Consider the following 22,412-nt stretch of genomic DNA (forward strand, 5'->3'; position numbering starts at 1 on the left):
AATCATTTGAAAGTAATTGTGTTCCCGTAATAATTCCTTCTTATGAAAGTAAAAGTGCTGTGACCTACTCAGGTGGGTTTCATACGTTAGAAAAAAATGTCTTAAAGAAAACTTTGTAAATCCGTGCCGTTGTTTTTGCGTGCGTGTACTTTTCTTTCGTTAGCCGTGTTTGTTCTTCATTTTATAGTAAAGTTTTGCGGTTTCTGTAAAATTCAAATGATTTTTTTTTTCTTCAAATTTTAAAAGTTGCGGCTTAAATTTTTTTTTTCTCAAAATGCTTCATGAGTCATCAGTCAAAAGATGGCTATCAACCCTTCAAAGGCCTGAAGCCTGCGGCCCGCTTGGCAAACAGCCCTGGGAACAGAGTGCACAACCTAACCTGCAGCTGGCTCGCATTACCTCTCCCAAGGTCGCCCACCGCCCCCATCCCCACTGCTCCCCCACCTACCTGTCCCGCACCAAATTGGCGACTTGCGTATCTGCTCTCCAAATCGCAAGAATTTATCAACCATTGGACGGTATTCAATCATGCATCAGTTTTTTCCCTCCCCCAGCAGCTGATTCCAGAAAATCTCTCCAAAACCGCCACTGGCGACCATTTTGTTTTTTAAATTCCTGTTGCCACTGGCGACCATTTTGGATTTTTTAATTCCTGTTCAGTTCATGAGCAAGGAAGCTGCCATTAGAGAGGCATTCGTAATATAATTTTCACAATCGATGCACTGATTGCCGCTTATTATGTGTGACAAAGGCAGAATGCCTGGTCAGAATGTAACAATGCGGCGCTACGGACTTTGATGGGGGCTAAGTGATTCCCCCCATTTCGAGAACGTCAATCGATTATTCGATCGGATCGAAAAGGATGGACGCGTCGTTCTTTAAAACGCAGTTTTGTCGTTCGTCCTCCTCCCCCCCTTTTTCAAAGATAAGACTTAAAAGTAAATAAATGTTTTGTCACTTGGAAAACCCCAATTGGTTATTTTTGGAAATTGCAACGACAGCCGAAAACCGATGCATTCTTGAAAATCTAAAATGTGCTAAACAAAAAAAAAGAAGAGAAATGAAAGTTAAAACAGCAATCTCGGTGAGCTTACTACTGCAGTAAATGCAAGAACATTTTCAATGATCCCGGTGCCTTCGCTCTCTCTCTCTCTATTTGGTGTCCCGTTGAAGCTTTCCTTCATCATTGTACATGTTTTAGTGGCTATGCCCTCCAGTGATTGCTGTGCGACATAAACTGAGTGAATCCTGTTGATGTCCGGGGTAAGTTGGGGATCAGCATTTCACGGCTGTCGGCATTAAACTTGGCATCGCTCCTTCTTTTTTGGCTTTTTAAACTTAACTTTAGAAAAAAAATCGACCCTGAGCTGTTACTTTGCAAAAAGAGTGCCCTCTGCTAGGTCAAATAACCAGTCACTTAATATCGGGGACGCACTTGGCACATCATGTAATGTTAAATCTCACTCGCAGCACTATGAATTGAACCTTAGCCAGGATCTCAACATTTCCTCATGTCTATAGTCCTCGGGAAGGAATCTCCGGGGAACGTGATTACGGAAAGTGACACTTGCCATCAATACTCTATGGACAAAGGGTTCAACTTGTTTTTTAAACAATTTTCTCCCCCCAACTTTCCGAAGCCTGTTGTACTGATTTAAAACACCATCCGCTTCACTGTCCCTGATAACGCCAAATAAAATCAGCAATTGCTGTTTACCAAGTGATTGCCTTTGGACCCTAATTGGCTCTCATTTAAAATTGCTGTGTTTAAATAATTAGATTATTCAAATTATTTTAATTAGTGAAATCTAAATATGAGGAGCGGATTTTCCTTTGCAGCTTCAACAACCACCCTTCCTCTCCCCCTCACCACGCAGCAACTGGGAGAATGGTGGCAGAAAAAGTAGCAATGTTTGGACAGTGCACCTACCTCCATCCATTAATTCCATTCCCCTCTTCCCCCACTGTCACTGTGCACCCCTCTCTCTCTCCCTCCCACGACAGCAAGAAGGAGTCTGCTGGTGGTGATGATAGAGAGCTGAATTTCCTTGATGGAGGTGGACAGAGGGGGTGCCAAATGGAGGTGTATGAAAGCCTTATCTGTGTTTTACCTTAAGGCCTCTTTGAGCGGCCTCTTTTGATGCTATCATGCCTGCATTGCTGGACCAGCAGCTGACCGTCGTACATTCAGCATTGGCTGTCTTGGACTTGGATCAGGGATTCTGCTGAGAGCTCAATCTAAGTGACCACTACCAGCCCCCCCCCCCCCCCCCCCAACCCAACCCCAACCCCGTGGCCTCCCCAACTCCGGGACCCCGGGAAATAAGTCAGGGTCGCGGCAGAGTCAGAAGTCCATTCCCACCCTGACCTTAGTTGAAAGAGGAAACTGAGTCCGACATCTTTTAATCCTCTGCTGTCAGCTGATGGTCTCCTCGTCTGGAGGCCACTTGTCCAGATCGCTGCCATGCCGCCAATTCCTTCTCGTGCGCGCGTAGCCCAGAAGGGGATATTAACTTGCTCTTTAATTATGATTGAGAGCGCTGGAGCTTTAAGGAGTAAAACTGCAATGTCTGCTGCTAAAGCTTCGATCAATATTCCCATCACCTACACAGTAGATCAGTGCAGACACTGACGCTGTTAAGAGCGCATTGAGATAGATAATGATAATTGCTTCGCTTCTTTAATGAAAACAAGGGTGAAAATATGTCCCATTGATTTAACTACATTTACCTGTAGCGAGTGCGAAGAGTCAAATGTTAGGCCATAAATGGCTCCATTTTTCACCATAAATTTTTTTTCAGCTATCTGTAATGATGTTTCTTTTTTCAAAATTATTGATCTCTTTTTCATACAGCATTGTCACCACCATTCATTCTGAACTGATTTTTGACATTTTATTCCCCCCAGCTAAATGCCTCCTGTTTACAAATCAGATAGTTCAGATTCTGGAAGCCATGGTCAGGGTCTGATAGCCATCCCTCAACACTTGACCCCCCCCCCCCCCCACCCCACTTCTTCTCCTTCCCTTGTGGTCACTTCCTGAGGACAAGCCACTCCCCTCGTCATCCAATGACCAACCTTCTTCGGTATTAATCGTTGGATGGTGATCAGAAGCAAGCACCCCCTCCCTCCCCGTTACAGCCGTGTTGAGGGCATTTAGCTTAACAAAAGCATCCCCTCGGTGAAACGCATGGTCTGAAGTCGCTAAACGAAGCACGTGAGATCGGATCTTGCAGAACATGTGCTTGCATGAATCAGCATTCTACTTGTCCATCTACACATAGCAACTGAACCACTGGAAAGCTCTGACAAACAAGTGCTTAATTGCTGACTGGAAAGTGCAAAGAAACACCTTTCCTTTTAAATCTTGCATTATGTAGGAATGAAAGCTTACACTCCAAAATCACGTTACTTAGAATGAAGGCAGAAAAATCTGATGGAGTTCCATAAATCCCAGAGATATTCAGTCTTGCCCAGAGGCACACATCTTCCAGCACCCAAGAGTCAATCGCACTCCCCCCAGACACATTTGATACTCATCCCTTTTTTGTTAATATGTTTGGGAATGAGATAATCACATTGACCCATCGGGTTGCAGAGTAGGGACGAACGCAATGATAAAGGAAAGCCGTGTAATCCCCCAAAAAGGTATGGTGGCCTCTGTACGGTGATTGTGCCGAATGGTCCGCGGCTGTTTGCACCCACTTTTCTGTTGCGGTTGACGACACATGACAAACCTGGCCACGTGAAACTGAACCCAGATTGTTGACCTAGCTTTTCTCCTCGTTCGTTTCTCAAGAATTTCTCGACGCCGCCTGATTTCCGGGAGGCTTTCTCTGTTATTTTGCAAGAGAAAAATGCACACCTCTCAATTGGCAACAACTGAAGTGAGGGAAATGTTCATCCCACAGTTCTAATTGGATTAAGGAACTCACCAAAATGAGCGTAACCATTGCGAAGATACTATTGCGACAATAAATAAATTGCTGCTCAGCCATTTGACGATCAAGAATAACAATTTCCAACTTGTCTGCATATTTCAAGACCGAAGTAACAATTTGAGAAAAATCCTATTGCTCATCATTTCTGATTTAAATATACAAATAATACTTGAAAATAATTGGCGTTACTCTGAAAAGTTTCACAATTTTTTGTTCTTGATACTTCTATGAAGTCCTTGAGAAACTTGCTAGACTTTTCAAAGAGTGCTGGCCCTGCCAAACCACCTGCTCACCCATCTTCTTGCGAAATGCTCTCTTCCAACAGTTTCTTTACCAGCATTTGGTAGACTAGCTGGTCCTGAGCAAGTGAAATGGTTGAGCCAGTCATCTTTGAGACTCACAATTGAAACAATCTCCACCTAATCTTGGTTGAGCCTTCATATGGTTAGCTGTTTGCAAGTGGCCATTTTATAATAAGAGGTTGGAGGTGGCGGGCAGGAGGGGAAGAGAGTGAAAAAAAAAGTCTGTTGGTTATCCGAAATAAAAGTAAGCTTCTTGCTATTGCAGTGGGATTAGTAAATGAGTATAGTGCAGTGTGCAGAATCTCTGCAAGACTTTTGATGTATGGAGGTTACCATGTAAAGATGTGAAGATCTTTGATGCTTATGTGAAATGAAGAGTGAAGTAAAATGGCCACCTTCTTGCGTGTGTCTGTCCCCGGAAGGGTGGACTAACTGTTATTGGATGTCTGCAGCTGTTACCTTGAAGGATGCGATTTCATCTTTCATTTATTCTTCCCCGTCTAGACTGTATCAGGATTAACTGTAACTCCAGTAAGTTATTGCTCAAGTTTCATTTTGTTCTTAATGCCTTTTTAGTGTTTTAAAGAACTGTTTAATGCTGTATGTATGTCATTGTGTCTCTAGATGCACTGGGGAAAAGACTGCAGAGGTTGAATTTCTGAATATGTCAAAAGATCACGAGTAATAATAACCCGCAGTCAAATCTCATTAACAAGGACCAGTAAAATGTGTAAAGTTCTCATTTTCTTTGTCTATTCAGCTCCTTCATAGAGAACAGTTATTGGATCCCGAGCCAGTGGATCTCGACCTTGAGGTCTGTTACATGGTGCTAATCACACCACCTGTAAGCCTGCCTCTTTGAAAACCCGCTGTTTTCTTTGGCAAGGGTAAAGTTTAATGGCATTTGACTGTGCTCTAATAATTGCCTGCATGTCTTGAGTGGTTAAGGGAACAAAATGTTTAATGTTTCTGCAGTCACGATATCAAATAAGCGGGTGTAATCCTTGCACACACCAACACAAGAGAAGTAAGTCAAAGCACTGGACATAGTTTTATCAAAGGGTTTAAAGTGTGGTCGAGGGCATCCAAGGGCTTATTGCAGGCACAGGTTCTGCATGGTTTTCCATCGTCACCCATGAGGCCCAGCATTTGTGGCGCATCCCTAATTGCCCTTGAGAAGGCGATGGTGAGCTGTCTTCTTGAGCCGCTGCGGCCCATGTGGTGCAGGTACACCCACTGTGATGTTAGAAAGGGGGTTTCCAGGTTTTTGAACCAGCAGCAGTGAAGAAATGACAATATAGCTCTATGCCCGGACGGTGTGGTGGCTTTCCTTAGACTTGTCCTTCTAGGTCGGAAAGGTCACAAGGTTGGAAGGTGATGGTGAAGGAGGTTTGGTGAGTTGAGATCAATGCAAATAAAAGAGTCCGAATAGCAGGGGTTCGTGGCCAGAAATGGATGGTGATCCAGATTTTGTGTGTTTTCAACATTTTAAAACCTGACTTTAACTAGTTCATTCCTTTCACATTAGGTGACAGGCATTAAAATATGTATTTTTTACTCCATGGAGGAGGTTTTATGTTCCCGCACCTCAAATACCATCCCACCAACCACCACCAGCACTGGGTGTGTTTCAGCTACACTGATGTCTCTTCGAGGGCACATAAAAAAGGACGGGTACTTAGCCCGCTTGCCCTGCTCCCCCATTCCTGAGCTGTCCCCCAGAATACGGTGGGTGGGTAAGGCACCAGCCAGCCTGCCTGCCCTTAGGCCTATGGCAGCCCCTAACTGGCCAATTAAGGGCCAATTAAGGGCTTAATTTCACCTACACCGCCTTAATGCAATGTTCAGTAGAAGGCAGAAATAAGAAGATAACTGGGTTATCACCTATTCTGATGAAAATGTGGAAAGGAAGGGGTGGAGTGACTCCTTTTGAAGGTGACTGAGGTAATTCCACCCTGCAGCCGCCCCCCCCCCCCCCCCCCCCCCCCCCCCCCACACACACACACAAATGGTTGCAATCCTCCCCTTTGTGCCTCCCTCATTGCCACCCAAACCCCACTCCCCAACTCCTTCCTTCCTCAACCTGTTGGTTTATCCCTATTTTCTATTCGTAACAATTTAAGGAGCGACGTCAGTATTGTGCCACAGCACCAATGAGGAATGTAACCTGAGATGGAACTCCCATTATTGTGTTTCCTTTAAGCGGCTCTGATACTTATTTACTTTCACAGAGGACAACTCTGCAAAGATTTGGTTTCAGTGTTTTGTATCCTGTTAGTATTTTCTCGCATACATATTATATGCCACATTCCTCCCGGTGTGACAGCTAATTTGAGCTGGTGTCGGCACCCCCCCCCCCCCCCCCCCCCCCCCGCCCCGGGAGACAGCGCCAAATGGTACAATTTTTGCTTGGAGGGGGGCGGGGGCGGATAGGGGCTGGGAGAGGTGATGTTGGGGTGGGGTAGAGCCCCGGATGCCTCCGAGGCAAATTGGAGGTGGCCACAGGACCCAGACTGGGGCGGGTTGTTTAAAGGCTTGCCTCCGTTTCTGGGAACTTGTCCCACATGTTTTGTTAACTATTTAGCCCTTTAACCCTCACCCCTCTCACCACCGAACACTCACCCACTCCATGTGCCCTGTCCATGCCAACACATGTCCCCACTCATCTCCAATGGCACCTTATTGCCTCCACACCATCTCATGTCCTCCACCTATCCCTGATGGCCCCTTGAAGCCCTCATGCCAACATAATGCCAATCCATGCCCCTAACACCTTTTCCCTTTACACTCTACATGCCAATTTACCCTGTACCCACAATGGGAAGACCTCAGGAGCCATTTCAGAAGAAAATAAAATAAAGATCTAAATATTTATTAGTTTCCACTGGAATAAAAAAAAGCACCACTTCATGAAAACCTACTAAAATCTTTAAACGCTCCTCAAGCACTTATTCTCAGATCTAAACAAACAGACTTGTATTCAGAACCTCACATCAAAGACAGTTAATCCTTTCTTAACCACTTCGAGCTGTCAATCAACATGTGAATTTACACCCTCCCTCCTGGGATAATTGTAGGTTGTGAAAAGCAGGCAATATTAATATTTATATAATGGGTAGGATTTACCGGCTGTTCGCACCGGTGGGAAATTCCAGTCCCAGGCTGGTGCACGGGTATCCCGACGATCAGGGGTATAGTCAACAGGAAATCCTATTGACAATGGTGCGACCGGTATATCCCACCGGCGGGAGGGTGGTCAGTAAATCTCGTCCAATGGAGCCATTGGGGTAATGTCAACGAACAATTACTGTAACTGCTAGAACATATTATTTTCAACTCTCGTTTTTTTTTTAAATGGTCAAATGGTTAGTGATTTAAATAACTTCAGATCATGATAATCAAACAGACCTTATCTGCCTTTCAATGGCGTTTACGTTTACACCGTAAATTTATGATTTCCATACTGTGAGACAAAGGTCGGGATTCTCAGATCCCGCGGCCAAGTTCCGACGACGGCGTCAAAAGCGGCACGAGCGACTCCAGCGTCAAAGGGTCTCCAGGTCCAGGCATTCACCCCTTCCTAAGGGGCTAGTACGGCACAGGAGGGGTGTCCACTCCGCTCTGTGGCGCATGTGCGCCACAGCCGGCGCGGGTCTGCGCATGCGCGCGGGTTTCCGTATCTGCGCTGGTCCCCGGGCAATATGGCAGAGCCCTACAGGGGCCCGGCGTGGAGGAACATGGGCCCCCCACGGAACTAGCCCTCCCGCCGATTGGTCGGCCCCGATCGCGGACCTGGCCCCGATCGCGGACCTGGCCCCCCCAGAGTCAGATCCCCCCCCGCCCCTCCACCAGGACAGCCCCGGCAGCCAGAACTCCGAGGTCTCGCCGGGTAGGACCATGCGTAACCCACGCCGGTGGGACTTGGCCGAATGCGGGGGTTGAGGCGTGGAGAATAGCCCGGGGGGGGGGGGCTTTCAACGGCTCCCGACCAGCGCAGCGACGACCCCGCGGGCGCGATTTCCGCCGATTCTCCGGTCGCCGGAGAATCGGCGGCAGGACATCGGAGCGGTGTGGCGCGATTCTCACGCCCCCACCCCCACCCCCAGCGATTCTCCGACCCGGCGCGGGATCGGATAATCGCGGCCAAAGCCTTTGCTATATTGAAAATAGGGGGGGGCGATTCTCCAAGCCCCGCGCCGGGCCGGAGATTCGCCGCAACCGCGCCACGACGCCCTGACGCTGGCGCGCGATTCTCCGAGGTGCGGAGAATTGGCGCCATTTGAGCCGGCGTGTTTGGCGCGGCGCCGGCCGCGGGCCGCTGGAATTGGAAGGGCCGCCGATTCTCCGTCCCGAATGGGCCGAGCGGACGCCCCGATACCGGGAACTCTGCGGGAACGCTCGGGGGGCGGCTTGTGGTGGGGGGGAAAGGGCTCCTTCACTGGGGGGGCCTCCGATGGGGTCTGGCCCGCGATCGGGGCCCACTGATCGGCAGGCCGGCCTCTCCCCCCCTGGGCCTACTTTCCAGCGCGGCCGGCCCCTGAACACCGATCCCATGTTGGGTCGGGGCCGGCGTGCGTAAGATGTTCCCCGCGCAAGCGCAGGATGGAGCTGGCCCAACTGTGCATGCACGGGTTGGCGCGGTGCCCATTTGGCACCGTGTAAGGAGGCTGGAGCGGCGTGAACCGCTCCAGCGCCGTGTTGACCCCCTGTGGGGGCCAGAATAGGTTTTGCCCGGGCCCTGCTCGCGCCGTCGTGAAACGGGACGGCAATCACGGCGGCGCGAACACTTGGCCTCAATATCGGGGAATCGCCCCCAGGGTTGGTTTGAGCATCTAGTTTGAATGGCCCAGCTGAGTTTGGATTTCGCTCACGTGTGAGTCATGTCCTGCCCTCTTTCCTCGCCCAAAGAAAATGATATCTGTGTCATCATAGGATTCATAGAATTTACAGTGCAGAAGGAGGCCATTCAGCCCATCGAGTCTTAACCAGCTCTTGGAAAGAGCACCCTACCCAAGGTCAACACCGCCACCCTATCCCCATAACCCAGTAACCCCACCCAACACTAAGTGTCAAATTAGGGCAGGGCTTAAAAATCTGGGGCGGCCTGCCAAGACTCAGCGGAAATCAGGCCGAATGTCACAAACGTCCCATTCCTTCAGCAAAGACTAAAGTCAGAAGGAACAATGAATTTTTATTTGATAACGGACTAGAGTACTGAAATCCGTGCAATAATGTACAATGATTATTCAACATTAACCTTGTTTTGTGTAGGATGAAGTCAAGGATAGCAATCATACCTCCAAGGCAATAATGCCTCTTCATATAGTATAAATACATGGATCGGCTGGCTTAACCAAATTGGACTAGTTAACTCTTGATATTTCAAGGGGGTCCCACTCAGCAATGTGTCTTATACTTTGTGCTTGCTGCTTTGCTAGCTGTTGACATGAAACCATCGGCTTACCTGGTACCCTGTGATTACCCCATCCTGGCACCTTGGGACAAATGGTTAGTCGATATTGTAGCCTCTGATCAAGGCCAAAAATGTATTTATGTCTTGACATGTTCTACCATTCATCTGCTCACCTGAAAAGAGTTACCCAGATGAAATGGACCACATGACCATCAAGCCTCACCCTCTTGGGCCTGATGGTTGGGTCCTTCCTTACATGTAAAACAAAGAGAGATTGAAATGACCACCTCGGGCAAAGTTATTTTGCGCAAGCACTGCTGCTGGTGAGAGACATAGCAAGCAAACGATTGATTAAGGGCTGCTCAAGGCATTTTTCTTTGTTTAGATGAGGTTTATTTTTTAACGTAGGAGGCACTTTAAACCCTAAAGCATGTTGCCCCCCTTAGGCAATGCGGCGATCTGTGGGCAGCAGTGTTTCACACATGAAAGGAAATACACTTTTCCCGGTGTTCTTTTCAACAGCCTTTTGAATCACTGGGTTTGGGTACAGTTTAGAACAGGTCATTGGGTAACAATAAGACCAACAGAATGTAGCAACCCTTGGAGTACTTTCCCTCACAGCCCCTCCACCCACCCCTCCCCAACAGACATTAGCATGCCTGACTGTGTGTGAAGTGTGTTTTGCCCTTTCTCCTTTCAACAGCTTTCCCTTTTCATCTCATTTTCGCAATCTGTTCCATCTAATTGAAATTCTTCCCTGTAATTTGAATTAATGCCGCTTTTTGCTAACCCTCTTCATTCTACATATCAACCACCTGTCTTGCACAGCCGCAAACTAAATATCAATCGTGCACTTTAAGTCACTTACTGAAAGAGTCACATGTGCAACATTGCCGATCACCGTCCCCTGCTGTGGAGGTGTTGTTGTCCCTATCATTTAATCTTTGAGCGAACCATATGGTGTTGTGCGTTGCACACTCGTGTGTTTTGCATTCTTTCAAAGAGCTGTCGAGCCTTCAAGTAAACTGATGCCATGGAAACGACCTTCCTGCAGGTTATGTTTATCCGAAATATATATAATTTGGAACTAATTGGTCGTAAATTGGCATTCTAACCGGGGAGTTCACAGGATGGCTGTGTTGGAAATGCCACTTTGAGTGACTAAGAGAAACGCTACACAGTGCTCCTCTGAGGTTTGGCTGGGCAGATTATTGCAATCGGGAGCTTCAACTGATCCCGCAGTGCGTGGTCTGTGTCACCTCCACTCCAATGGTGGAAGCATATGCCAACCCGTCTTAAGAAGGGGGCTCAGGGCTCCGTTATTCCATTTATTCTGCGCTGACTCAAGTCCATATCCTATTCTCTTTCCACATACACGTCTCATAGTTTTAAGAAAGGAAGACTCACATTTAGGAGGCGGGGAGGTGGTGGCGGCGTAGTGGTATTGTCACTGGACTAGTACATCAGAGACCCAGCGTAATGCTCTGGGGAACCAGCTTCGAATCCCGCCACTGCAGATGGTGAAATTTGAATTCAGGTTAAAAAAAATCTGGAATTAATTGGCAATTGTCTTAAAGACCCAGCTGATTCACTAATGTCCTTTAGGGAAGGAAATCTGCCGTCCTCACCTGGTCTGGCCTACATGTGATTCCAGACCCACAGCAATGGGTCGACTCTTAACTGCCCCCTCACGGACAATTAGGGACGGACAATAACCGCTGGCACAGCCTGCGATGCCCACGTCCCATGAACGAATACATTTTTAAAAAACTAACCCCTCTCTTGACCTCAGGACATCCAATTAAATACTTCTGACGTGTGGACAATGTTGTGAGAAAGGCGATCGGCATTTTGTCCACATCAAGCTCCCACAAACAGTAACGATGGCTAGCTAAACGGATATTGATTGGGGAATAGATATTGCCGAGATGATCACTCCCTTGCTGTTCTTCAAAATAGTTCCAGGGGAACTATTCCAGCGTAAACCATCGTCTGCTGTCTAATTAATGTCTTAATTAGGAGACAGCACCTCAGAAAGAGCAGCACTCCCTCAATACTATTTACTGGGGTGTCAGCCCAGACATTTCTACTCAAATCCCCGGATTGCGATGTGAACCCAAAACCAAATTGGCTCGAGATGCATGTGCGCTGTCCACTGATCCTCAGCTGCCGCCAGAAATTATGTAGAATCATTTATGTTGTTTCTTTTGACCAGAAATGTATAAGTAGTTTCAGAACCAGTGCTGCCGGTCCACCAAAATGCGACTAAACTGTTGCCTTTAATGAACAGACCAGCTTAAAACGCTACAACGGGTCTTGGAGGCATAAGAAAAATACATAGCACAAATTAAGGTCCACTATATAATAGTACAACATTACATATCTGGCACAAAACAGGTGCCGGACAGGTAAATCCAGCACATTGTTTATCCGCTTGCAGTTTGAACCTTTCTCACCATCTCCAATATGCAATAAGTGACTATTTGCATTGTTCCCTAAATTATTTGTACCTGAACTAGACCTCACAGTTTCAAAATAAGGGGTCTCCCACTTATGATGGAAATGAGGAAGAATTTCTTCCCTCAGATGGTAGCTAGTGTTTGGAATTCCTTTCCACAGGCTGCATTGGAGGTTGGGTCATTGAATATATTCCAGGTTGAGTTACGCCAAAGAGCTTATTTTCTCAGCGCCCCCCCCCCCCCCCCCCACCATCACCTTTCCAGACGTTGAAACATGCCATGTGAACCTACCAGAAGTATAGAAATTTAAGAGAAAATGTGATACATTTATAACATTAGGTGTTTTGCAATAAGCTGGTATGTGGCAAGACCATTTATCATATCTTAGTTGATCAAACCACCAAGAGCTTAGACCGCCCTCTCCACCTATTCCTCCCTCTACTCCTCTCCCTCCCTCCACATTTACTTCCTCTTCTCTTCCCCTTCCCCTCACTTTCCCCTCCCCCTCTCTTCCCTCCCTTTTCACCCTCCCTATCTCTTTCCCCACCCCTCACTTACCCTTCAACCTCACACCCTCACCTTCTCCAGCCCCTCTCCTCCCTTCACCCAGCCCACCCTAATCTTCACCCCTCCACTCTCTTCACCACCCCATCTTTCCCCACCCCTCTACCCCCCACCCCCTCATTCTCTTCTCTTTCCCACCTCCTCACACCCCTCTCTTTCCCCTACCCCTCTCCCCATCCCTTTCTCATCCCTTCCCCGCTAAACCTCTCCCCACCACTCCCCCTATTTTCCCCCTTACCCCTCCTCACCCTTTCCCCTCTTCACTCTCTTCCTCTTGTCCCCACTTCCCAACAACCACCCTCTTCTTCACATCTCTACCCCTTCCTCTCTCTTCCTCCTCCCCTCTCACCCTGTTGCCCCCTTCTCCCTCCTCTCCCTCATGACTCTCTTCCCCCTCCCCCTCCATTTACCCCTAAGCCCCTTTCTTCCTCCCTCCTCTCACTCTTCTCCCTCCACACGTCTTCCCTCTCTCTTACCCTTCCTCCTGCCTTTATTCCTGCCTCCCCTCTCCTGCCCCCTCCCTACCATCCTCTCTTCCCTCTCTTTTCCTCTCTTACTCCTCCCATCTCTCTTCATCCCCACTCCTTCTTTCTTCTTCCTCTCCGCTTTTTACCCCTCCCCATCTCTTCCCCCTTTTCCTCCCTCTTCCCTCTCTTCCTCTTCCCCTTCTCTTCGCTCCTCAAACCTTTTGCCTCCCTCATTGCAGCTTCGATTTAACGCTTAACTGATTCCAAAGTTTTCTTCAATATCCCTTATCTTGATGTGTAAAGCATCTTAAATTTGCTTCGCAATGACTCGAGTTTTAAGATCGATTCTTTCCATTGCCCTATTCTCACAATGGACTTCAAATTAATAATGCAGATTTACCTTTAAAACGTTTGTACCTCTCAGATGTCTTCTGCTACTGTTGAAATTCACTCTTTCTCTTCAGCACTTTTGTTGTATCGAAAGACTTTTGATAGATTAATTCTGTATAAAATTTAGCTTCACTGCCCAGCACATTGCTGGTCTATATGTTGATGTATAATGATCCTTAATTTGTAGCTTTTCAGCGATGACAGGAGTCATCTGAGTGGCGGTCTTTGCAAAAGTGTTACCTGCACTACTGTGCCAGGCATGGTTCCTTTGGTTGCACACTCTTGCCTCTCGAGTCAGAAGGTCCCAGGTTCAAGTCCCACTGCAGCACCTGAGCACAAAAATAAAGGTTGACACATCTGTGCAGCACTGAAGTCGGAGGTGTCACCTTTTGGATGCGACATTAAAGTAAGACCATGTCCGCCTTCTCTGCTGGAGATATCGTTCCCACGGCAGTGTTTTGAAGAGGTCTTGTTCATCAGAATTTGCTGCGTGCAAGTTGGCAGCCATGTTTCCAACGTCACAACCGGCCAGTTACTTGGTAGCACAGAACTCGGGTATTGCTAAGAAAAGAGACACGCTGTCGAAGCTTTTCATCTTGGACTCATCAGGACAGGTGCAGGAATACCAAATGTCAAAGGCAGCAACAATGCCTGCTGGATGCGAAAAGGGTGCTGAATGGTTTATAAGTCGACTCTGATTGGTCAAGCGCACTGTGCAAGCTTAAGAGGAAATAGGGTGCGCCGGGCTATGCTGATCAGATCATTGCTTACTACACATCGCGCAAACCCATGAACCACCTTTGACCCTGAAAGATGCCCAGGCTACTTGAGATTACCCTGGAAGGGCAGGTGCCTCAAACATTGGAACAGCAAGTGAAGCTAGCCGTTACAGACTGTCGCTGTGCAGCAGCATTAGGATGCTGCCATCAAGCCATAAATGCGTTTTGCCTAACACTCAATGGGTGATGTGTTGTCTGAATTTCGGTTCCAGTGCAGCGCCAGATATGTAACCGGTACATTCCCAATGGCTGACGAACTTCACCAGGCAGCACACACCTTCAGCCCTTCTCAAAGTACCTAATTGTACCCAACCAACCGTGCTTCCAAAACCCAAAAAGTAGCGCAGGATTTTCCAGCCTTGTCACTGGGGGCATTGTCATGGGCATGATGGGAAAATATGGAGAACCATTGACTTTTAATGCCTCTCCGAACTTTCCCACCTGTGATGAGGCCCAACAGTATCAGGGCCAGAATATCCCGTCTTTGGTTAGGTGTTATTCCATTATTGGACAGCACTCGCTGAACAATCCTGAGTGTGCTAGGATTTGCATTGACAACCAGTTTAAGATTATTAGTTGGGTTGACCGTGTGGTTCACTTTTGCACACTGGAAGCTACATATATTCACACACAGGGGGCGGGATTCTCCGACCCCCCGCCGGGTCGGAGAATTGCCGGGGGCTGGCATGAATCCCGCCCCCGCCGGTTGCCGAATTCTCCGGCACCGGATATTCGGCGGGGGCGGGAATCGCGCCACGCTGGTCGGCGGGCCCCTCCCCCGCGATTCTCTCACGGTGACCTGGCCCGCGATCAGGGCCCACTGATCGGCGGGCAGGCCTGTGCCGTTGGGGCACTCTTTTCCCTCCGCCTCGGCCACAGTTTTCACCATGGCCGATGTGGAAGGGACCCCCCCACCCCCGCACGCATGCGCGGGGATGACGTCAGCGGCCGCTGATGCACCCGCGCATGCGCGGACTTCCGCCGGCCGGCGAAGACCTTTCGGCCCCGGCTGGCGTGGCGCCAAATGCCTTTCCCGCCGGCCGGCAGAGTGCCAACCACTCCGGGGCGGGCCTAGCCCCTCAAGGTGAGGGCTTGGCCCATAAATGTGTGGATTTGGAGCGGCCCGACGCCGGAGTGGTTCCCGCCACTCCATCCCGCCGTTCCCCCCAGCCCCGCCGGGTAGGGAAGAATCCTGCCCAGGATCCTGTCTTTTGCAAACACACATTGCACATTTTGTAACTTGGGGACAGCCTTTCCCTGGTTCATTCCCCATGACAATACTTTGACCAATCAGAGTTGACCTGCCTGGTATGAATTTGAACTAAGTTCGGCAGTTAACAGTTCTCTGCTGCATTCGCCATGGCAACATTTCAATGAATAAGTGTCTGCTTGCCAACCATTCAGCATTCTCTTCTCGTGCAGTATAAATTGTTGTTCTCTTTGCTGTTGGTTTATCGTGCAAGCTGTCCTGATGAGTACAAGACAAAAAGCTTCGACAGCATGTCTCTTTTTATCAGCAGTTTCAAAATTATTAATTTAGCTGCAAAGTGCTTTGACACACCCAGCAGTTGTGAAAGGTGCTGTATAAATGCAAGTCTTTTTAAATATGCATGTTTGCTGTTACCTGACACTGAATGTTACAACGCATTCACACCTGCTTTCTTGCTATCTCTCTTTTCCCCTACTCTTTTCAGCATTCTGCCTTCTGCAGTATGTTCCTGAATTTAAAATTAAAAAGAGACATTTCATTTTTCAAGGGCGCTTGTTTGTTCAATCAGAAAAGCTCTGATGAGGGTGTGTGCTTGAAGGCAGTCTTTTACGGGGAGCTAACGGTGGCAAGATTTGAAACATGTTGTGTAGAGTGGGTGCTTTGAGGTATTGATCCATAGGTTTGACACCCAAATCCAGGCTGACGCTTCATTGCAATACTGAGGGACGGCTGCTGCGACAGAGTTGTCAACCTGCTGATGAGATCCCGTCTGTGTGCAGGAGAGATTCGGGGGGGGGCGGCATTCAAAAAAGGATTTGCTCACTGCTTGTGCCGAACGGCTACTGCAGCTTGCCTACGTAGTGACAGTCATTGCTCTCTAAAGCGATTCATTGAGGCGCTTTGATACTTTTCACTATTCCCACTCTGATATGACGAGTTTAAAAAATAAATAAATTATTTTATCGGATGTGGGCGTCGCCGGCTGGACCAGCATTTGTTACCCATCCCTAATTACCCTTGAACTGAGCGGCTCACTAGGCAGCCGACAATTAAGAGCCAACAACATGACTCTGGGTCTGGAGTTACATGTAGGCCAGACCGGGTAAGGACGGCAGATTTCCTTCCCTGAAGGGACATCAGCGAACCAGGTGGGGTTCTTTTCAACAATGAATGATGGGTTTTATGGTCACCATTACTCAGACTAGCTTTATAATCCCAAATTGTATCCATAGAATTTAAATTCCACCAGCTGCAATGGTGGCACTTGAACCCATATCCCTGGAGATGTCACCTGGGCCTCTGTATTACTAGTCGAGTGACGCCACTGTCTTTGATTAGAATTCAGGACCAGCATGTTTCTGTGAAGGTGAAGGATAAGTATGGAAAGTTTCGGGAACCTTGGATAATGAGGGATATTGTGAGTCTAGTCAAAAAGAAAAATGAAGCATTCTTAAAGTCTAGAAGGCTGAGGACAGACAAAGCACTTGAAGAATATAAACAAAGTCGGAAGGATCTTAGCAAGGAGTTCGGCGGGCTCCAAGAGGTCATGAAAAGTCCTTGGCAAGCAGGATTAAGGAGGATTAAGGGCAGCACGGTAGCATTGTGGATAGCACAATTGCTTCATAGCTCCAGGGTCCCAGGTTCGATTCCGGCTTGGGTCACTGTCTGTGCAGAGTCTGCACATCCTCCCCGTGTCTGCGTGGGTTTCCTCCGGGTGCTCCGGTTTCCTCCCACAGTCCAAAGATATGCAGGTTAGGTGGATTGGCCATGATAAATTGCCCTTAGTGTCCAAAATTGCCCTTTGTGGTGGGTGGGGTTACTGGGTTACGGGGATAGGGTGGAGGTGTTGACCTTGGGTAGGGTGCTCTTTCCAAGAGCTGGTGCAGGCTCGATAGGCCGAATGGCCTCCTTCTGCACTGTAAATTCTATGATAATCTATGAATCCCAAGGCATTTTATAAATATAAAATATAAAGAGCAAGAGGGTAGCCAGGGAAAGAGTTGGCCCACTCAAGGACAGAAGAGGGAATCTATGAGTGGAGCCTCAGGAAATGGCTGAGGCTCTGAATGAGTCCTTTGCATCAGTATTCACCAAAGTGAAGGACTTGGTGGATGATGAGTCTAGGGAAGAGTGTGCAGATATTCTGAGTCATGTACACGTCAAAAAGGAGGCGGTGGTGGGCATCTTAAAAAGCATTAAGGTGGATAATTCCCCAGGGCCTGATGGAATCTACCCCAGAATACTGAGGGAGGCAAGGGACGAAATTGCTGGAACCTTGACAGAAATCTTTGGGCGGGATTCTCCCAACGGGAGTCTAAGTGCCAACGCCGGAGTAAAAACCGGAGAGTGTTTTACTCAGGCGTCGGCGCCCGTTCCCAGACCCCTATTCTCCCCCCTCCGTGGGGCTAGCAGGGGCGTCGCGCGATTTACGGGGCCTCGGCATGGCGTCAGAGACCCGGCGGCGCGTAAAAGCGCGGAGCGCTTTGGCCCCTCACCAACATGGCGCCGGAGGTCTGGGGCCGGTCGCACAAGGAAGTAGGCCCGGGGAGGGAGATGCCGGCCCGCCGATCGGTGAGCCCCGATCGCGGGCCAGGCCCCATCGCAGGCCCCCCCCCCCCCCGGGAACAGAGACACCCCCCCCCCCCCACCACAGGCCGCCCCCAAGCCTTTGCGACAAGTACCCGCCGGCAGCGACCAGGTGTGGATGGCGGCGGCGGGACTAGGCCGTTTACACGGCCGCTCGCCCCATCCAGGCCCGAGAATCGCCGCTCGCCGTTTGCGCCAATTCTCTGAGCGGCCCAGCGCGATTCGCGCACCGCTGGTTTCCGGGGGGGGGGGGGAGAATTGCGTGCGGAGGTCGGGGCGGCGTGGGGCGATTCGCGCGGCGCCCCGGCAATTCTCCCACCCGGCAAGAGGGGAGGGGGGGAGAATCCCGCACATTGGGCGGGATTCTCCGAGCCCCCGCCGGGTCGGAGAATCGGCGGGGGCTGGCATGAATCCCGCCCCCGCCAGTTTCCGAATTCTCCGGCATCAGATATTCGCTGGGGGTGGGAATCGCGCCGCGCCGGTAGGTAGGCGCCCCCCAGGCGATTCTCCGACCCGCAATGGGCCCGAAGTCCCGCTGCTGGAATGCCTGTCCCGCCCGCGAGAATCAAACCTCCTCTCTTACCGGCGGGACAAGGCGGCGCGGGCGGGCTCCGGGGTCCTGGGGGGGGGGGGCGCGGGGCAATCTGGCTCCGGGGGTTGCCCCCACGGTGGCCTGGCCCGCGATCGGGGTCCACCGATCCGCGGGCGGGCCTGTGCAGTGGGGGCACTCTTTTCCTTCCGCCTTCGCCATGGTCTCCACTATGGCGGAGGCAGAAGAGACCCCCTCCACTGCGCATGCACGGGGATGCCGTGAGCGGCGCTGACGCTCCCGCGCATGCGCCGCATGGCAAAGTCATTTCTGCGCCAGCTGGCGGGGCACCAAAGGCCTTTCCCGCCAACTGACGGGGCGGAAATCAGTCCAGCACGGGCCTAGCCCCTCAAGGTGGGGGCTCAGCCCCTCAAGGTGCGGAGAATTCCGCACCTTTGGGGCGGCGCGATGCCCGACTGATTTGCGCCGTTTTTGGCGCCGGTCGGCAGACATCGCGCCGATTGCGAAGAATCCCACCCAGTGTGTGCCATTGAGGTCCCAGGGTACTGGGGAATAGCCAATGTTGTTCCTCCAGTTAAGAAGGGTTAATCCAGAAAATTATAGGCCGGTGAGCCTAAAAGGCGGAATGTTTAGCGGATATGTGTGAGACAAGGGGCTAGATTCTCTCAAAATGAGACTATGTCCTCACGCCAATGTAAAAACGGTGGATTTTTACTCCCGAAATTCCTATTAAAAAGTTGGACTAATTCAATGCCCTGCAGGGGGCTAGTAGGGACATGGAGTAAATCTCGCAGCCTTAGCTGCGGATACGGGCCCCCGCATTTCTGGTTTGGAGTCCACGCATGCGCACGGCGGCGGCTTCCAGCGGCCGTGACGAGCTCCATGGAGGACTCGGACCGAGGAGCCACACCGAGAAATGAGACCCCCCGATCGACCGCGCACCTGAGCATCTAACCCCGCAGATCTAATCTCTAGCCGCCTATAAAGCCTCCGTCACCCCCCCCCCCCCCCCCCGCCTGCCCCCGACCAGAGCGGCCACGGACTGAGTCCGCAGCCGCCACGCCAATACCCCGACCGGCAGTAGGTGGTTAGTTCCACGCCGTCGGGAACTCGGCCGGTCGGGAGCAAAGGATTGCTGGGTGGGCCTCTAGCAATGGCCCCCCGGTGGTGTGGAGTACTCCACGATCACGGCGATTTTTGGGTCCTGGAGAATCGCCGGACTGGCACCGGGCCCGATTACAGCGTGAAAGTGGATTCTCCACTCCCGCACCGGCCGCGATTTCGGTTCAGGGAAAGCGGAGAATCCAGCCTAAGGTTTTTACACAACAAAAATGCGCTGCCGGGGGGGAGGTGATGAGAACAGACACGATGGCGACGTTTATGTGGCACCTTGATGGAAATAGAAGGATACTGACCCTGGAAGGACCACCGCCGTGCACATGCATGGACCCAGCAATTCTCCAGGCCGTATCCTGCAGCTGCAGTAAAATGGTGGATCGGTGGCCATTTTACACCATTTTCTTCTGGCGTAAAACACCACCATTCCCACGCTGGCATGGGGACATAGCCTCAGAATCAGAGTATCCACCCAAGATGTTAGTAAAGTTTCACGGGGGAACAAAGAACAAAAACAGTACAGCGCAGGAACAGGCTCTTCGGCCCTCCAAGCCTGCGCCAATCATGATGCCTGTCCAAACTAAAACATTCCACACTTCCGGGGCCAGTGCCCCCAGCCTCCGATAAAGTTCCCCCCCCCCCCCACTGCCCGCGGATCGGCCCTCCCCTGACTGAGTCCGCAGCCGCCACTCCGAGTTCCCGACAGAGGAGACCACACGCGATCGACACCGTTGGGAACTCGGCCGGTCGGGGGCGGAGCATTGGGGGACGGGCCTCAGGCAATGTCCTGAGGCCATCGATACGTCGCGCGGCGTACTTGGAGAGTACCCCGCTTTGGAGGGGGGGGGAGGGGGGGCGGAACATTGCGAAAGTCGCACCACCCCCGATTCGGTCGGGAACTTTGATTCTCCAGCCGATCACCGGACGCGATTTCGCCGTCAGTAACCGGAGAATCCAGCCCCTTATATTTACACAACATCTACAAGGCACTAAAATATCTCAAGGTACATCACAGCAGTATAAAACAAATTATAACACTGAGCCACATAACGCTCTGACCACCCCAGCTACAAATTGCCCATTAGTTAAATTCAGGCAGTAGTTCTGCCCTTGGAAAGAGGAATTTCGGCCAATCAGAGGCCGGTAACTGCCCCACCAGGCGACGGGAATGGCCTGCCAGATTTAACTCCCCTGGCTAAGGAGTGTCGAATCCAGTCAATATTAGATGAGGTGACCAAAATCTTGGTGAATCTGGTAGATTTTAAGGAGTGCCTTAAATGAGGAATGATGTGGAGATGCCGGCGTTGGACTGGGGTGACCACAGTAAGAAGTCTTACAACACCAGGTTAAAGTCCAACAGGTTTGTCTCAAACACTAGCTTTCGGAGCACTGCTCCTTCCTCAGGTGAATGAAGAGGTATGTTCCAGAAACATATAAATAGACAAATTCAAAGATGCAAGACAATGCTTTGAATGCGAGCATTTACAGGTAATTAAGTCTTTACAGACCCAGAGATAGGGGTAACCCCAGGTTAAAGAGGTGTGAATTGTACCAAGCCAGGACAGTTGGTAGGATTTTGCAGGCCAGATGGTGGGGGATGAATGTAATGCGACATGAATCCCAGGTCCCGGTTGAGGCCGCACTCATGTGTGCGGAACTTGGCTATAAGTTTCTGCTCGGCAGTTCTGCGTTGTCGCGGGTCCTGAAGGCCGCCTTGGAGAACGCTTACCCGGAGATCAGAGGCTGAATGCCCTTGACTGCTGAAGTGTTCCCCGACTGGAAGGGAACATTCCTGCCTGGTGATTGCCGCACGATGTCCGTTCATTCGTTGTCCGTTCATTTCAGACGCTGCAACAACGAATGAACGGACAATCACCAGGCAGGAATGTTCCCTTCCAGTCGGGGAACACTTCATCAGTCAAGGGCATTCAGCTTCTGATCTCCGGGTAAGCGTTCTCCAAGGCGGCCTTCAGGACGCTCGACAACGCAGAATCGCCGAGCAGAAACTTATAGCCAAGTTCCGCACACATGAGTGCGGCCTCAACCGGGACCTGGGATTCATGTCTCATTACATTCATCCCCCACCATCTGGCCTGCAAAATCCTACCAACTGTCCTCGCTTGACACAATTCACACCTCTTTAACCTGGGGTTACCCCTATCTCTGGATCTGTAAACACTTAATTACCTGCAAATGCTCGCATTCTAAGCATTGTCTGGCATCTTTGAATTTGTCTATATATATGTTTCTGGAACAAACCACTTCATCCACCTGAGGAAGGAGCAGTGCTCCGAAAGCTAGTGTTTGAGACAAACCTGTTGGACTTTAACCTGGTGTTGTAAGACTTCTTACTTAAATGAGGAATGTGAGATAGAGGGGCAGCGAGAGAGAAGCAGTTCCTGAGCTTAGGCCCAATCTAGTGCAGGCACAACCATTGATTGTGCAGTGATTAAAAATGGGTGCCTCATTTCTCTATAAAGTATAGCTTATGTACAAACAACTGCTGTAATGTTTCACTATCTGAGAACAAAGAACAATACAGTACAGGAACAGGCCCTTCGGCCCTCCAAGCCTGCGCCGATCACGCGATCTATCTAGGCAAATCGCCTGTACCTTTCTATACCCCGTCTGTTCA

General features: G+C 50.1%; 1 protein-coding gene across 6 annotated transcripts in view; it reads left to right on the forward strand.

The window, feature by feature from the left end:
• Positions 1–22,412, forward strand: part of nrxn3a (neurexin 3a) — a 2,368,971-nt gene that overhangs the window by 1,044,970 nt on the left and 1,301,589 nt on the right. For 5 of the 6 annotated variants that reach the window (XM_072493593.1, XM_072493594.1, XM_072493595.1 and 2 more), the window contains exon 2: positions 4,748–4,774. The exons of the other annotated variant lie outside the window; for it this stretch is intronic. In XM_072493593.1, the coding sequence (XP_072349694.1) occupies positions 4,748–4,774 (27 nt within the window). The remainder of the gene's footprint in view (positions 1–4,747; positions 4,775–22,412) is intronic. 6 annotated transcript variants of the gene reach the window in all.

This window comes from Scyliorhinus torazame, chromosome 2 (assembly GCF_047496885.1).
Source record: "Scyliorhinus torazame isolate Kashiwa2021f chromosome 2, sScyTor2.1, whole genome shotgun sequence".
NCBI classification, from domain to species: Eukaryota; Metazoa; Chordata; class Chondrichthyes; order Carcharhiniformes; family Scyliorhinidae; genus Scyliorhinus; species Scyliorhinus torazame.